The sequence below is a fragment of the Aspergillus udagawae genome (genome assembly GCF_001078395.1).
Source record: "Aspergillus udagawae IFM 46973 DNA, scaffold_2, whole genome shotgun sequence".
Classification (NCBI taxonomy): Eukaryota; Fungi; Ascomycota; class Eurotiomycetes; order Eurotiales; family Aspergillaceae; genus Aspergillus; species Aspergillus udagawae.
The window spans coordinates 2,828,064-2,845,338 of NW_025091265.1; the positions used below are offsets into that span (position 1 = coordinate 2,828,064).

The 17,275-nt window shown below is 50.8% G+C and overlaps 5 protein-coding genes across 5 annotated transcripts; 2 read left to right on the forward strand and 3 right to left on the reverse strand.

Moving 5' to 3' along the window:
- Window positions 1-13: 13 nt before the first annotated feature.
- On the forward strand, window positions 14-1,322 carry Aud_003313 (uncharacterized protein; the record flags this gene model as incomplete). Its single annotated transcript, XM_043288266.1, has 3 exons — window positions 14-363; window positions 501-823; window positions 880-1,322. 3 exons carry the CDS (start codon window positions 14-16, stop codon window positions 1,320-1,322), a joined length of 1,116 nt encoding a protein of 371 aa, XP_043144201.1.
- Window positions 1,323-2,545: 1,223 nt separating this feature from the next.
- On the forward strand, window positions 2,546-3,399 carry Aud_003314 (uncharacterized protein; the record flags this gene model as incomplete). The annotated part of the gene is made up of 2 exons (XM_043288267.1): window positions 2,546-2,553; window positions 2,580-3,399. 2 exons carry the CDS (start codon window positions 2,546-2,548, stop codon window positions 3,397-3,399), a joined length of 828 nt encoding a protein of 275 aa, XP_043144202.1.
- Window positions 3,400-3,706: 307 nt separating this feature from the next.
- Window positions 3,707-6,319, reverse strand: Aud_003315 (putative acid phosphatase; the record flags this gene model as incomplete). The annotated part of the gene is made up of 4 exons (XM_043288268.1): window positions 3,707-5,018; window positions 5,221-5,280; window positions 5,348-6,240; window positions 6,308-6,319. The coding sequence occupies 4 exons, from the start codon at window positions 6,317-6,319 to the stop codon at window positions 3,707-3,709; spliced, it is 2,277 nt and encodes a 758-aa protein (XP_043144203.1).
- Window positions 6,320-6,717: 398 nt separating this feature from the next.
- Window positions 6,718-8,086, reverse strand: Aud_003316 (seipin; the record flags this gene model as incomplete). Its single annotated transcript, XM_043288269.1, has 4 exons — window positions 6,718-7,174; window positions 7,232-7,687; window positions 7,776-7,960; window positions 8,018-8,086. 4 exons carry the CDS (start codon window positions 8,084-8,086, stop codon window positions 6,718-6,720), a joined length of 1,167 nt encoding a protein of 388 aa, XP_043144204.1.
- A 737-nt stretch (window positions 8,087-8,823) lies between these two features.
- Window positions 8,824-16,050, reverse strand: Aud_003317 (CCR4-NOT core subunit CDC39; the record flags this gene model as incomplete). The annotated part of the gene is made up of 4 exons (XM_043288270.1): window positions 8,824-8,889; window positions 8,953-14,864; window positions 14,930-15,254; window positions 15,322-16,050. The coding sequence occupies 4 exons, from the start codon at window positions 16,048-16,050 to the stop codon at window positions 8,824-8,826; spliced, it is 7,032 nt and encodes a 2,343-aa protein (XP_043144205.1).
- Between the last annotated feature and the right edge of the window lie 1,225 nt (window positions 16,051-17,275).

Here is a 17,275-nt window from a genome sequence, read left to right on the forward strand (position 1 = left end):
GAAAATCCACACAATGTCTACCCGCGAGCATCACCATAGGGACAGGTCCCGCCGAGATCACGATTCGCGCTCGCGCTCGCGCTCCCCAGGCCGAAGTGACAGACACAAAAGACATCATCACCATCGGCACCGTCATAGTCATCACCGTCACCGAGACTACAGTCATGATCGCGATCGGCATTCGCAATCGGCCTCTTCGGTGCCTGTAGTGCTTCCCTTCCAAGCGCAAGAGCTTTCGAAACGGGATCTGACCCATTACGCACCCATGTTCGCCATGTATCTCGATATCCAGAAGGGACTGATAATGGAAGATTTGAGCGAAGAGGAGATCAAGGGTAGGTGGAAGAGCTTTATTCGAAAATGGTAAGGACCCCATTACCTCGAGCGACTACAGAATTTCTGCAATGTTCCGCAAGTGCAATTGTTCGCTTGCGTGGGTCAGCACGCGATAAACTACATCTTCTTAGCCCGAAAATCAGAATCAGTAATTGACATTATAGGAACCGTGGAGAGCTCGCCGAAGGGTGGTATGACCCTACCACACTCGATAAAGCCCGTCGTAATGTCCCAGAACAACCCCCAGTATCCGGCCCTGGACGACGTCGTGATTCAGCAGATTATGAACAAGCTGGTCGAGGGAAGGATGCGGACACTGGCGATGCGTCAGAGGCGACAGCCAGGCAGAACGAACTGGAATTTGATTCCGAGGACGAGGAAGAGTACGGTCCCATACTTCCTCATCATGAGGTGACTGCCAAGGGTCGCGATATCCCGTCCGCTGGACCAACAATCCCGACAATACAGGACTTGGAGTTGCGAAAAGGTGCGCACACTCCGCTACCATTATCCTTTATGAGGCTAACACTGGGTGTTGGGCAGAGTCCTCGGTAGAGGATGCCATCGCGGCTCGCCGGGACGCAAGAAAACAGCTCCGTGCAGAGACACGTTCCCACAAGTCTGAGATGCGGCAAATAGAGGATGAGATTGCACCGCGTGCGGAGCCTGGAACACATGAAAGGCTTATGGAGAAGCGTCGAGAAGCGGCCGCTGCGAACCGTGCCTTCGCTGAATCACGGCGAGGTGGCTCACCCATAGAAGCAGCACCAGACGACGAACTTATGGGCTCCGGCGAGAACGATCTAGATGCCATAAAAAAGGCACAGGCTGGAGAGCAACGAAAAAAGAATGAGCGTGAAATCAGAAGGGAAGAGATACTCCGAGCTCGCGCAGCGGAGCGGGAAGAGCGACTTCAACAATATCGGAAGAAGGAAGAGGAGACCATTGGTTGGCTCAAAACATTGGCTAAACAACGGTTTGGCTGAGCATTTACCAGGAATATTTTCATGATTGTTGACCTTGTTGGAGCATGTTCCTCACATTGAAGTCCTGTCATGTTTCTTCATCTTAAGCTTCGAGCGTGCCACGTTCCCCTTTTCCCAACTTATACGTCACGGGCTTATGTACGTGACTATTTCTTGGGAGAAGGCATAGCTGCTGATTAGCCCTACATTTGAACGAACACGAACTAAACGGCGAAGTTCCTCAATAGATGTTACTGTATTGACCATGCCACTTCTTCATAGAAATGTTCCATCGATGCCTTACTCTTCTGATGGTGAAAGCTCCTTTGGCCCATAGTCCTTTCCTCTCTCGGAAAGCGTTACTCCTCATCCTAAAAAGGAAGGCACCTCTGACTGAGCTACTTCGCGTGTCCTTCTTCCTCGTCCTCACCAATCTGTATCAGCTCTTACGGATCAGATTTTGCTGAAGTACAACCGCAGTCCTACGTTTGTCACACTCAACCTCTCCGCCTGCTCGCCCAGCCCTTCAGTATGGCCTCCTCAATTTATCGCCTCGGAAACCTCAGCCCTCAGGCAGTTGCGGGGATCCTTTGCTCACTACCGGTGGCTGTGGGCATGTTCTACATACTGTCTGCGAAGACTGGGATCTTCGCCTCGCACCCTCGAGACTATCTGAACGAGACAAGGTGTAGGCTTCTCTATGTATTCACGAAATTCCTCATTGGAGTGATCATCTTGACCTATGTAAGGCAGTCTCTCGGTTCAGTCAGAGCTTCTAAAGGTCTCATTATGGAATGCTGACCAGCCAGGCCTGGGAATTATCCTGTCTCACAATCGTTCCTTTCCTGCGAACTGTAATAACCTGGGTCGAAGGCACTGTAAGAAGCTTTCTGAATGGATCCATAGAGATATCCTACCGGACTAACGCGATTTCTTATCCTAGGTATATCTGTTAGGCTCAGTGATCTTCTGGTATATCTTACTGCTGGTTTATCTGAAGCCAAGAGGAGTCCCAAGCATCTCCCTCGGAGGTTGTTCTCTTCTATATTTGGTCCCTGAGCTGTTTCTGCTTACATCGTCTGTTTATCCCACGCAAGTAGGGAAAACAATGGCCATCTTTCTTATATCCAATCGTGCAATTCGTTTCGTAAGCCTTGTGCTGCTTCTCTGCGTCGTTGTTGGATCTTGGACGGTACCCTGCCACTGCGAGTCCGATCCAGAAGCAACAGCTTCACTGATCCCGGATGGCCATGTGTGTCGTGACGCCGTACATAACAGACAAGGCGAAAGTATGAATTACGGCGCAACTACGCAAGAAAGCGATCCCTCACAGAACAATCTTCGCTCACGTCAGCCTGGAAGGAGACCACCAATGGGAGCAGTTTCGAGTAGACGATTGCAACCACATTCGGCTCTACAAGGTATTGAAGAGGAGATTCAGCAAGAAGACACGGACGATATTGTTGGGAATGATCATGAACAAAGTATTGGGGATGAAATACCTGCTTTGCGCATTGCCACGCTGCGTCACAAGTTTACCAATCCCAAGGCCCAGCACGAGGACCAAGGTGAAGTGCAACATATTCACTCTGTCGATCATTCTTCAGATATCAATTTGCATGGCAAGAAACCGTTCCGAAGGGGTGAGTGGAAGCCTGAAGCACCCGAATTTATTCCTGTTGCGCAGCAACGCATCGTCATGCAGCAGCTCGACGGAGACAAGAATCAGCAGGTAGAGTCTCAACATATTTCGGGCCTAAAGGAAGTACAACAGCAAGGCTTAGGTGAAGAACGGGTTTTGCCGAGGACAGTCAACTCAAAGATGGCGAAGAGCGCTGTTCCAAGCTTCCCCATTACCGATGAGAACGAGAGTCCCAGGCCTGCCGCATCCACGAAGCGTCGGAACTATGCAGCTGAGGGTGGCAGTAGTCAATCCACCACTGGATCACAGCAAGCAAGCGACAGGGTCATTATCGCGTATCCGAAGAAAGCACGAAAGAGAGGGAAAAGGTCGAGGAAGGAGGCCACTAGTCGTAGAAAGGGAACGAAGAGTGAGCCTGCAGGCATCGGCTTGACTACTGATATTGATCACTCCTAATACGAGTGACGCTCGCCATGGTTGAATTTCTAAGTCCATGCTATTAATACCTGACCCATGTGCTTCTGGTCGAGTGCGGACAGAGCGGGAGACTTTACAGAAGACGGAAGCAAGAAAAGATACGGCTAACTTTTGACCGAGATATATGGACAAATCATTTTAATCGAGGACGCCTCTTTAGAATTCGTTCCATCTAAAAACCCCGTGATCGTGTCCGGGTGGATCAATGATGAGATAGATCGATCTAGATGAAGATGATCTTCGTATGTACTGAGAGCCCATGCTTTCGGAGTAGCTGCCCTGCTTTTTAAGCTTTTCTGCCCAGTTCGAGATCGGCAACCAGGCTCAAGTCACTTGTTCCTTTCACTGATGAATCAGCCATACCGAAGAAAGGTTTGACGGCAACCTCAACAGTTTCCTCGAAGAGGCGGCCAACAACAAGGTCCTTCAGCTCTTCACCAGTCTGACCAAAGTCTGGATAAGCATTCAGTTCCAGCAGCCAAGGAACACCATCCTTGTCGACGAGGAAATCAACGCCAAAGAGCTCAAAGGCGTTTGGCAGGGTCTGGAAATGAACCATCATGCCTCGTGCGGCCGCCTCGAAAACCTCTCCGGTGACGGCGCAAATCTGGTCAAATATCTTCTCTTTCCAGTCATGGCTCAATCCGGGTACATGATGATCCAGGTCCCAGAACCGTCGGACGCTTCCTTCGTTGGTGCTGCCGCCTTCTTGGAAACAGGTGTTTGTGAGGTGTCTGGCGAGATCTATGATCTCGTCTTCATCTTCCCATGGAGGACAGTATGGTTTCGCGGCGAAGAGAGCCAGCATCTCCTTGTAGACGTAGACTTTCAATGAGCCGACAGCCAGCACGTAAGTGCGGATGTGGAACTTGCGGTTCGACGAGGAGGGTAGAAGGAGGGGAGGGTCGATGTAGGGTTGGGCGATGAAGTGGCGTAGTTGGGAGGTGACGACGCCTTGACCGTCTCCTTTCCCATCCAGGTGCTGGTCCTGGTCGTCCATTCCACCGGTATCTGCGTTCTCGGATTCACGTTCCTCATCTGAGTCGTCTTCCTCCCATTCTTCGAATATCTCACGTAGTTGATCCTCGCTGTTGAAGAGACGGATGCCTTGTCCGCGGTCACTCATTCCTGCTTTCAGAATCCACCATTCCTTTTCTGACTCCGGCTTGCCTTCGTTCCTGTCCAGGCTGTCGCGGAGCTCGTATGCCTCAAGCAGGGCTTCGTCGAGGAACTCGGCGTAGTCTAGCTCGAAGTCGTACGCGAATTTGAAATGATTCCGTAGTACGCTGTTAGGGTGCTTAGTGACCCAGTTGGCCACTGTGTTGGAGAGGTAGTGCTTGCGGATCAGCGCTTTCCGGATGATATAGGCGTTGGCCAAGGAGGTAGCAGAGTTCATCATCGCATGCTCAAAGTCCAGCCGTTCGTATTCGCGATATTGAAAGAGAGGGGCGGAGGGGGAAGGAAGAGCGGACAGCTTCGATATGATTTGATACTGTCCTTTCCGAAGGCGACGCTGTAAAGCTTGTTCCATCAGGGTCTGCACGTAAGGATCGTCGCTATCCACGATGGAATAGAATGCAGGTTCATCATTATCTGAGCTACAAAGTCTAGGCTGATTAGAATGCATGTCTTCTAGAATACGATCATGAACCATCAACCAAAGCAAACAGGGTGAACGCTAGAAGGGGGCCAAAGAACACGGGGTTTATGATCAAGGTCGTATATCGAACAACGCGACACGCTCATGATCTAGCTGGACCTGTTTAGACGCGGATCCGCTCGTCAAAAGAGTTCACTCACAGCTTAATTTCGCCTTGGATGCCTGGTGCACGCATGAAAGTGGCCTTGAGAGGGGTAACACTGGACCCAAACAGTCAGCTACGAGCCAATACAGAGTAGAATATGAGACAGGGTCGAGAGGACACACCTTGTCATTCCATCGCGCACAGCGCGACCATCATTCCCCGGTCCACTCGCCTCCACACTCTTCCACACATCTGTGAAATCAGGATTCCACTGAAAGTGCTTATGCTGGAACCGCAACCTCCTGCGTGGCCCTGCCCCTGGAGCGGCAGTGGGCTTTCCCCCCAGTCTTTCACCCTGGTCCCGCAGCCTCTGCTCTTGCAGCTGGGGAGTCTCATCCGGGAGCGCTGCATCAACAGCCTGGAAGCAGCTACCAGTCCACCTATTGTCAAGCATAGTGGTGTATAGCACCTTGCACTTGCTCATCCCCGGCTCCAGAGGCACATTGATATTATACAGGTCCACTCCCTCCGCCCAGTTCTCGCAGAGGTACTCAATCAGCTTCACCGAGTGCTGCGATGCTTCAGCGATCACAACAGGGTCATGGTTGCGCGAGCTAAATGCATAGGAAAGGGCAATGGCGCGTTTCCCACAGTGTGCAGCCTCCAAAGCTCCTCCGATTGTGCCGCTCGACAAAGCGAATAAGGCAGTCGTATTGCGGCCGTAGTTGGGACCCGACACAACCACGTCGACGGGACCGCGTTCTTGGAAGTAGTGGAAAAGACCGATCTGGACACAGCTTGCTGGCGTCGAGTCGATGAGAAGCCACTCATCTCCGTCCTCGTCGTCATCGCTGCGGGGGAAGTCGTGGATAGTGCCATTGTCTTCGTGCAGGTTCCCGGGACGGAAGTAGGTTGGTCTTATAGAGGCACCGATCAAGTGCGCTTTGCCAATCCATGATCGCTGTTGATGAGGCAGGACTACTGATACAACATGACCGGCGGACTGAAGAGTGTGGACAAGGGAATGGACGTAAGGCGAAGATTTGTTCGACGGAGGACCGTCATCGTTGACTACCTAGGTAGAGGAGCATGCTATGAGCTGGGTTCCTCCATGTTTAATAAATCGCAAGAGTTTGACTTACCAGAATGTGCATTGTGATTAACTGCTGCAGAAGGAGACTGTTTGGAGGAGGAGCTGGTTTGCAATGCACATGGAGGGGCATTTTCTTGATCAAAGTGGGCCCTTTACTCCGCATTTTCGGGCAGCCCATGTGGTTTGGCATCCGAGGTCTGTGATAGTGACTATGCCTTCCTCTGCGTCAATGGGATCATATACTATGGAAATGCTTGAAGGCCAAAGAACTTCGTTGCTATTGCTGGCTTATTACACCGTCCGCATAATAGGGCAAGTATAGCAACGAAATTGTTCGACTTCACATTTAGGATCCACACCACCTGAAGATATATAAACATCACTCGCTATCACTTGGGTATCAACGACTTAAAGCCAGCATGAAGTTCTTTAGAACCAAAAGTAGATTGAACGTCCAGTCTATGAGTGGCCTTCCCTAAATAAACGGCTACGGCGCCGCTGGACGCCCCTCGCCTCCGCACTTTCTAAGCCAGTCCCTGCACCACTCTCAGAAGGCCAAGCCTCTCTACCACTACCACGATCAGGACTCCCTTCATCTGTGTCGCTGCTATAAGAGCGCTTCGTCTCCTCTTCAAAAGCTTCTTCTTGCTTAACCCAGCTAGTCGGCTGATGCTTCGGAGAGTGTGAGTCAGAAGGCGAGTCAAGAGCAGAAATGTCTGCCGCCTCGTCATCATATTCCTCCTTGATTGGAGTCTTCCCGCGAGTCTCTCGCTTAATATTTATGTGATCCACTGTCTTCGTGCTCCATATCGAAGCCAGGACAAGCCACGCAATGCTTGAAGAGATCATTGAGACACTCCAGAAGCTGAAGCAGAAGACCAAGAACGATAGGATCCTCCAGTTGTACATGGCCCATCTATTGCTCTATTAGTTCAAAAGACGTCCAGGATCCTTGCCTGCAGCTGTGACGTACCTTAGCCCCGTAAACCTAGCTCGAAATTCCACCTGAGCCGAGTAAACCTGCATCGGCTCTTTACTATGGACTTCAAGGCGTAAACTCGCCGGAAGGTTGCGCCAGCCGCGCGAGAACTCAATCTTCTCAAGCATCGGCACCCGCAGAGTTTCTGCTTCACGCTGCCACCCCAGTACATACAGTGGCATGAAAGACATCTTGCTGGCGGTATCCACCATAGGCGACGTATACGTCAGTATAGCCGGGCGGCGCGAGTGCACAATCCGATCCGAGGATGTGTTCTGGCCAGCGGTGACGGGCGTCGAAGGGCGGGAAAAGAGAGATAGATCTAGCATAAAGTTCCCGGCAGCGAGGTTGGACGGCGTGCGCGGCATTTCGAGTTTCACGGCGACATCGTATGCTTGCTGAGAGACCAACTCCGATCCAAGGGGAGCGGTACCCCAAGGTTGGGCATCCCTACAGACCCAAATCTCAATAATCAGCCAAGAGATCCAACAATGTTTTTCTTTTACATGGGACAATCCAATCTCCGTCGTTGACCTACCCAAACTGAAGATGCACTTGTCGCGCAAGCCCAATTTGCGGGATGAACCAATAGTAAAATATCCCATATGCAACTGACGAAACAAAGAACATGCATATAGCAGTTATCACAAACAAGAGAGTTCCTAGATAGGCTTTCTGTGCTTGTTTCGAAACAATGGCGCGAAAGGGCGCTACCAGCGCGTCCTGGAAGTCATCGGACCGTCAGCTGTTGAATCAGTGAAATGTGGAGCGATGGCTTACCGGAGGCCAAAAGGAAAAGGTATTGCCATCCTCCACATCCTCATCTGTCGCATAATCAAGCTCCGACATGGTGCGACCAAGCTTGGTGTAGGGTGTGAGGTGGAATGGTATCGGGCGATGAGAGTTGTGTTTTCAGAGAGCTCCGACGCTCGCGTCGACGTCACCAAGGTTTGCTTCCCCCACGGACATCAAAAAGGCCTTCCCTATGCGCCCCAACCAGAAGCAAATGTGCAGTCATTACGAAGGATGCTATACTCCATTAGTTGTTGGTCTATTTCTTCACAATCACATTATCAGAACTGAACATGCCATATGTTTGTTTCAATGAGTTGTTCTGATATCAATTCATGGCAGCGTTGGCCTGGTGGAAGCATGAGCTGTTACTATGAAGTAGATGTAGACCGTTACCCATCCCTTTTTAAAACATATCGTTACAAAGCACTGCATTCGCAGTGTAAATTAACAGACTCATCCAGCAGAATGAAAACAAACCAATACAAAAGCAAAGCATTTGGTTCCATGTGACTGTATGCTGCGCTGACATGTCGTAGAATGCATAGTTACCCCCCAGAAACCCAACCGTAAGAATGATAATGGACACAAACAGTACAAGTTTAAGAATGAAAACAAACAAAATCCTTGAGAAAACATACACCCCAGTAGAGCACCGAATTTCTAACGTCGTAAGCGGCATTTCGAGTATGCCGTGAGAGTAAACGACATCGCCGAATGCGGGACATCGAAGCATCATCAAATGCTCCATATCAATTGGAGATGGCGAGAGAAGCGATCTCCTTTTCGGAAACCTAAGGCATTGCCCTAGGGCTTTGTTGCTGAATGTGTTGAAGAAGAGCATCGAAGAGACGACCAATCTGTGGATGAATGGTTCGTTAGCTTTATGCACAAGGCACTGATCAAACCGAAGAGTGACATACCTCAGGCGCAGCCTGGATGAAAGGAAGGTGGAAGAAAGTGTAGCTTCGGTTCTGGAGCAACTCCTGGAGGGTGATGATCAAACCCCAGGGGTGGGGGCGATGGACAATCAGCCGCTCCAACAAGACTCGGATAATCTGCTGACGGATATCGGATCCATCCTGCTCGGAGTTGTCCACGCCGAAGAGACGAAGAATGGCAAAGCTGAAGAAGTAGGTATGGCTATTAGGGTAGCGTAATTGGTTCGCCATCGCACTGAGCAAGTAGTAGCGCGCCTCAGGTCGTATCACCTTGGCGAGGCTCTCCAGAAGCGCCGAATGAGGCGAGCTGTCAAACGCGGCGCGAGTGTTACCTTTGGCTCCACCGGCAGAAACAGCATCCTGACCAATGTACAGAACCAACGCGTTCACTAGGACGACATTGACATTGATGGGAGTGTAGAAGAGTCCAGTATCCTTGTTCACAGGGTTGTAGATGGCATCGCAAATCTTCTGGATGGACGCCTCTGACTGGTTATTGCTCTGCAGCAAGCTATCGACAACACCTTTGATGTTGGCGCGCTGTAGAGGAGCAGCGACGTCGCCGGCAATCTTGGGAGCTTCACGCATCTCTTCCAGGCGCTCGACTTTTAGACCTTCCCTGAAAGGATCTGGGAGCTTGTGGAAAGACGACGGGTATGCGCTCAGAACAAGATTACGAAGCTGAGCGCAATGGGCGGGAATGACATTGCAGAACTGGAAATGATTTTCCGCCACAAACTCGGGGAAGTCATGGTGCAAGATCAGCAGGATACGAAGCACTCCCTTGTACAGGTCCTTGGCAACATAAGAAATGTTTGCTGGTTTGAGCTGCTCTCCTATGTAAGAGAGGAGAGCCTGCATTATTTCGCAGTAGGGTCCCCAACCAGCGCGCTCGGACATATTCAGCATTCCCGACATGAAAAATCTGTGGGACACCAGCGAGAGCCAGCCGTAAACAAAACCGGGGCAGTACTGGGGCTGGAGCGATAGGAACTTGTTGGCAAGAGCAAACATCATTTCCTGATGCTGATCACTCTGCTGAAGTCCATTCAGAGAATACTCGCAGAGAATACTTGAGAAGAGTCTGAAGAACACGCGCTGGTTGAAAGCCTCTCCGCGGATAACGTGGTGATGATTTAACACCAGCACGAGCATCGACAAAATCGAGTTGAAGTAGACGGATTTGCTGGTCTTGGCCGAGCCGGCGCTCTCTCCTTGGAATTTGACTAGCAGAATGACCAATTTCGCAAGCGCATCGATATAGAGGAAAGCCTCGTCAAGGCTACCGTTAGGATTCTGCGATTCATGCTCGAACATCGCGACGGAGATGTCAATGCTGAGACGGAAGAACAAAGCAGAGTCCTCTTGGTTATCCATGACTTCCCTCTGGTGCAGGTCCTTAAGGAAGGAATGATAGGTACGGTCGGTGGCGCCGGGGGCCTTGTAAATACCAATCCACTCGCTGAAGATGTACTCCATCTGATCCCGCTTTGCTCGCGCTTTGTCGCTGAGAAGAGGATTGACGACTTCAGGGATACCGGACTCCCGTAGTTTGCGAATAATTTCATTTGCAGGAGCAAGATTTGCGTCTTCTGCAAGCCATTGGCTCATCGCTTCAAGACTGCCAGAGAAATCAGACCGCAATGCGGAGGGCTCTTCGTTGAAGAGCACTCGGTCCATCAGATTGGCCAGTATTTCGAGTGCACCCGTGTTCTTCTGACAGATAAGCCGGGTGAGACTCATATCGACGCGGCGAATGTCCAGCAGTCCAGCATCTATGAGTGCCACTGTGACTGGGACATTGAATATATGCTCGTCATCTACCTCTGACAAGACAACCCAGGTATATCTTGCGACGAGTGAAGACATATCGCACAACTTCGCAAGCAAATGCACGAGTACCTCGATTTCAAGGTTACTCGGGGACTGAGAATATAAGGTTGTGCAGATCTTCAGAGATGTTAATCTTGCTAGCTCTTCGCCGCTTGGAGACGTAAGGATTGTACGTAAAGCCTGGTTGTACTCCTGCAACACAGCACTATCTCTGCCAAGGTCCTTCACGCGCTCCTCAGGTGCACTGCGAGCTGCTTGCTGAAGATCAGAAACTATGCTGTCGACTTTGTCGCGAGGTGTTGGCGCCTCCAGAAAGCCATTCAGTTGCGGCTGTGGGCCAACAAGCCCGGTTTGCTGCAGACGCGTGTCTTGCTGAGCCTGCGGAGTCCTATGAGGTACAGCTGGCTGTTCCGCAGGCGTAGATAGGTTAGGAATCTGGGCATACGAGTCCTGGAGAACATCTGCCAGTTGTCGACCGGAATCAGTCGATACGTTCTGAACGTGAGTTGCTGCTGGACCGCGAGATTGACGAGCAAACTCTTCATAAATGGCCAGCTGCTCTTTGTTCAGACCACCTGGGGCTTGTCGGTAGGGTTCAGGAATGAACAAACCCCAGCGATTCATCGACGGGTCGATGAAAGGTTCATTAGGACGGGTAGCCCGATGACGCCGGCGTGCTTCCAACTGTGGTTCAATAACCTTTTCAATCTCGGGGAGTGACTTCTCCTCCGCCGCCTTCTCGACTATTCCGCAGGCGGCATCAAGGTTGTCATTGACACACATCAAAATCAAGCCTTCAGGCATGGGCTGCTCGGAGTACTCTTGCTGAATCATTCTGATATAGTTTGTCATGCTAACCTTCAAGGGCTCCTTGCAAGTCACGAGGGCCAGACTGCCAGCAAGCTGTCGCACCATATTGCCAGCGGCATGTCGCACCTTTTCCTCGTCAGGCTCCATGGCAAAGTCCTTGGATACCAGCTGTACAGTTGAAATCGATGCAATCGTGACGGAGCGTTCTACAACTGGAGTGATTATCTCCGCGATAGCGCGTTCAACAGCCGTGTGGACAATTTGCCTGAGGACGTTCGGGTCAACCATGCTGCTTGCTGAAGATGGCAGAACAAGAATTTTGTCTAAGCTTGGAAGAGTGGACATGATGGCGGCGGGAGACAACCTCTCTGTCCGCATTCCCTGGTTGATGGTAGTGAGAGCCATGTCTTCGAAAGCTTCGAGGCCTTCAGGAATATTTGCTGTCGACAGCGCATCCTCGATGTGAGCCGAGCGATCCCGGATAACGACGGAGGGTTCAATTGTCTTATGATCCAGTTCGAGATCTTTGCACAATACTTCAATCTCGAATTTGAGATTCAACTTTAGTTCAGCAAAGTGGTAGAGTTCCAGCAGAAGAGCGAGAATATCCATCAACCATGGGTTTGGCGGCTTGAAGACAGTGGATTTTGTTGCCTGGACCAGCACTTTGCAAGTGAACGGGATCACGATGGTCAGACGCTGACTGTCATAGCCTTCCAGGAGAAGACCCTTGAAGTATATATCCTTGTGCTTTATAGGCTTGTCTTTTGCTATGGTCAGTGAACCGAGCCATGAACCGAGATTTTTGAGATGGCCGCGATCTGTGGACGAGTTCATCGTCCCCTCTGCATTCAACAGCTTGCACACGCTCGAGTATGTTTCTCTCAGAACTTCAGCCCATAGAATCTTGTCGTTGATGCGGTCAAGAAGATCGAGATAGAGTTGCTGGAAATTTGGCTGCAATTTCGCCCGTTCTTCCACCAAGTACGATGCGAACCACTGATGATGCTGGTCTCGCAGTACGTCCGTGAGATCGTGCAGCTTCCCCTCGATATTTTGCTCCGACACATTGTTTAGGACGAACAGTATCTTGTCCTGCACCTCCTCGTCCGGATCATGGTAAATCTCAGGTCGTAAAGGTGGGTCGACGTGGATAGAGAGGAACTTGCGAGTGGGCCCGTCTGGTGCGGTCTCTTCGAGGGTACCGTTAGTTATGGACGCACCAGTAACATTCTCGACTCTGCCACTATCAGAATCTCGCACTTGACTTCCCTGCTCGCGCAGCACTTCTTCAGCCTTCTGGAAAATGGGCGTTCCCTGCAAGCTCGGAATCTGAAGCAGGAGGTGACAGAAGCCAGCCCACTCGGGGAGACGGCTGATCAGCTGCTCAATGGCCTCCACGCCGAACTTGTACATGGGATCGTGAATGTCATGTTCTCGCACTGCTTCGAGAATCATGCCCAGGCCAACTTTCAGCGTGATTCCGTCGACGAGCCGGAAGTTGATGATACCACCAAACATCACAGCTGTCTTTGTGAGTGCTTCCAAGGGATATTCATGGTAGCAATGGTACTCGTCGATAAGTCCATGAACCATGCACGCGAAAAGATCTTGTTCAGCCGGATCGCGAGATGTTTTGTACCGTCGCATCAACTCCAATATTTCCCGCAAGGAGAGTTCTTCGTGATACATCTTGCCGAAAAGCTCCTGCATCTGTTTGTCAATAGCTTCAGGTAACGAATTGCCATTTTCGCCATTCGCGTCGATGATATCGTCAAAACCTTCGCCGTAGTTGATAAGCCGGGGATAGGTCTGAATGCAGATTCGCTGCACCGGCGTGAGATTTTCACGGTCGCCAACATATTCCTCCAAAACAGACAGCAAAGTATAGACAGTCTTCACAGAAAGACTGACCATTTGAGGAGCAGGTTGTTCCTTCCTTTGGACATGCAATTCGTCTTCTGCCTTAATCCTGAGGTATTTAGACAACAAGTTACCCATATCCATTGGTCCTTTCTGAGCCGCATTGCGGACCCATTGCTCGAGGTCAAAGGGTCCCTTCCGATGAGCATAGCAGGCCAGATCCATAGCAAGACCGTTAGTGTATCCAAGCAAGTAGTCCAGCCAATCAAATTCGACAGCATGTTCGTAGATTGTGGCTGTTGAGGTTGGATCTTGAGTAAAAGTGGTGAATAGCTGCTCAGCTACCCACTGGCGGTCCTGGTGCCAAGCTCCATGAAGCGCAAGCTGATATCCATCTTCTTGTTTTAAGATAAAGACAACGAGCGTCCGGAGAACGAAGCTTTGCTGAACGCTGGTCCAGGGCTGGGGAAGAGCCAGAGCTGAGCACAGAAAGACAGGAAGATCATACTGGACAACAGCCTTGATGAGTAATTGACTTTCCGCAGCTGCCCATGCAGCCTGAGAGAACAAAGCAATGTCGAAGATGGCTTTCATAGCGTCCTGAGAACGAAGCGGAGACTTCGCTGCCCGCTCCCCTTGCAAGCGAACGAGCTCGGGACCGTCAGCGAAGAAATCCGCTGGGAACGTAGCTCGTAGATTGGGAATCTGAGAGACATCTGTCCGGGAAACAATGAAAGCCGTCAAGAAAGACATTTGTGTGTCCCGATGTTCCCAATCGCCACCCCAAAGCTTCTGGATGTCTAAAGTGGAATCATCCGCAGCCGCCGACAAGAGGACCGAATAGAGTTTGGCGAACTGCTTCGAGTCGAGTCGCAGGCCTTCTCGATCAAAGTTTCGGAAAATGAAAGACCAATTAATCTGCCTGTCACCGTAATGTGACTTGACCGCTCGGAGGAAAGTCTCCAAGGAGAAATCCTGCCAATACTGAGAAAGAACCAGGAACAGTAGGGCGCTGGCAATATGCTCCTCGTTCCAGCCATCAGGTCCGGCTGAATTGACTGCCTCATTCACGGCGTCGACGTTCGACGTGGCTCGGGGTCCCTTCGCGTGGAGCTGGCGGACCAAGGTGTACCTTGGATTCAGGAAATTGAACATTTGTAGAGCAGAGGCGACCTCGAACGGCATCTCCACGCCTAATTTCTGGTAGCGTAGATTCGCTGCGTACACCAATTTGGCTTTCACATCGTCCGTGAAGTTGCGTGGAGGGTAGAGGATGAAACGCTCAATGGTCATCCCAATGAACGAGTTTTTGAAATCTTTAGTTGCCTCAGACGACGTCGCCAAACTTTGAAGGAAAGGCGTGATGGAGTTCGAAAGAATTGCATCGGCTAAAAGTGGTGGCACATGTTAGATGGTGACCGCTGATCAAAGACGTTCCGGGGAGGGCACTAACCTTTTGCACGCAAGTCCGATTTGTTGGCGGTTTTGAAGGCCAGTGCAAGGGCTACCTTAGCGACAGGGTCCAGCTTAAAATGATCGAGGAAGGTAGAAAGATCGAAATCGCGGAATATGTCTCCATCCGACGTATCGACCGTTTCTGCGATTTTCTGGGCCTGCTCTATGTCTTGAGTGACTTTCTGCATCTCTTGGACCAACAAAGGATAATTCCCAGCATTTTCCACAGACTTATTGACTCCTGGAAAGATCTGAGGGGCGTTGCCCGTCAGAAGACGCCGGAAATACTTCGAGAAGACCTCCATGCCGTTCGATTCGACAAGCTACAGAACGTTACTCCAAGTCACATTTTTGTACGAAATCAAGGCAACGCATGGTGGGCTGTCCTACCTTGTGGATCTGAGCGGCTTTGGTTTCCCACTTCTCTCTACCTTCTTTCTCCGTGATAGAGTCTAGAAGAAGGAAGACTTGAGCAATGGATATCTTAGTCAATGAGGACTGGCTTGCGTGAGCTGCAGCTCCGGAAGCTGCTGAGCCCGGTTTGTCAGAGGGAAACCCAGTGGGTGAATTGACGGTGTTGCCGGACAATAACGGCGAGAAGGTGGCGCCTCTGGAAGGTCCCGTCCCACCACCGCCTCCCCCGGAGCCTCCACCACCCGCGATAGAGCCTGCTGCAGAAGCCAGATGTGACGACGGGGTGTGAGCCCTGAATTTAGGAGACGTGAGTGACTGCCCGGGTTGCTGATGCTGTTGCGAGCCAGATTGGAAGGCGGCAAAAGGTGACGGTGTTGAGGCAGGTGAGGGTACGTTTCGTCCACCAGGAAGACCCCTTGCGGAACTCAGAACGGCGGAGAAGGAGGAAGTCAAAGGGGAAGAGGTTGAGCCACCTGGAGCGGGACTATTCGACTGAACTGGTCCTCGGAAGTTCGCAGACGGAATCGACGATGAGGATGAAAGATTGTTAGTCGCAAGTGGAGTCAACCCACGGCGAATGCTAGACTGGGACGAGGAGAGACCCCAAGCAGATTGCTGTGACCTTGCCGCCCTGTTCGAAGACAATTTATCGGTGCCAGAAGCAATCGACGATTGGGAGGAAGGGGGAGGGGGAGGGAAGGTCATCTAGGAGACGCGATCATTTGATCTGTAAGGCGAGCAACAGAAATTTTTTATTCTTGAGGACGAACGGGATCTATAAAATCGAGTATATTGATATCAAAGGCGTATTTGTGAAGGACAAATATCTTGCGCTGGCAGAGTAGGCAAGACAGAGGTGAATGGAAAAGGTGTCGCTTTGTGGCACAGGTTGGAAGTTCCAATAGAGAGTTGACGGGCAAAGAAAGCGAGGTTGAGTGGACGGTGAGGTGGAGATGCCTGAGGTACACTAGCTTGGCCACAGGGAGGCTGAAGCTCTTTACTACTATCTAGGGCTCGAAGCAAACTAGGCAACGTTACAAGAACAATACCCTCAGGAACTTCCGATGCTACTGGTAAGCAGATTAAGAGAAGGCTCTCACGCCAGACAGATCATGATCGAATTTTCAAACGATTCGGGGTCGCTCTAACATCCCTTCTGCAACCACCCCACAATGAATGCGCTTCCGAAGGGGCACGTGACACATGTGGCTGCTTCTGGATTGTTGATTAATAGATGAGTCAGCCCAGCCCAATCTGGCTTAGGTGGTTGCTTTATCAGCCAGAAGTACTCTTTGGATTATTATCAAGTAGATCGGTAGTAGCACAATATTGTTTCATGTGTAGGTAAATTGGGATCTTCCATAACTAAGTTGAGTCACTGGTCTATGAAAGAGTCAAGGAGGCTGGGAAATGTCTCTTCAAAATACACCGTGGTTATGTGGCCCATGGATCACACGTGACATCAGGCTGATCTCGTTATGAGCCCATGAGTCTCATCCACCTTCATGGAAGCAATCATCGAGAATACGTGCAACCATCCATTCACATTTATGCTTAACAAGAAAGACGGCCAGCCTCTCTGTCGGGCTTTTCATGGGTCAGTCTGGTCAACGGAGTGGTGAGGAAGACTCGGATGCAGGGATAATGTGGAAGAGAACCTATGCCAGGGAGATTCCACTCTGCACGTTTCCCATAACCTCTCAGATGCTGCCTAGGTAGTAAAGTAAGGTAGCAAAAGACACCAATCAGAGTCTCTGAGGCGGCTAATTGGCCCCTTATTACACATATGAGAGTCTGAGAGACACCTGACTCAAGCCATCATGGTTGGGCTGCATGAGCCGCCGGTTGCCCCGAGAGACGTGGAGTAGTAAACATAGCGACCTTCCAGCACTTGTCAACCTGGATGCAACGAATATGATCAACTCGTCCA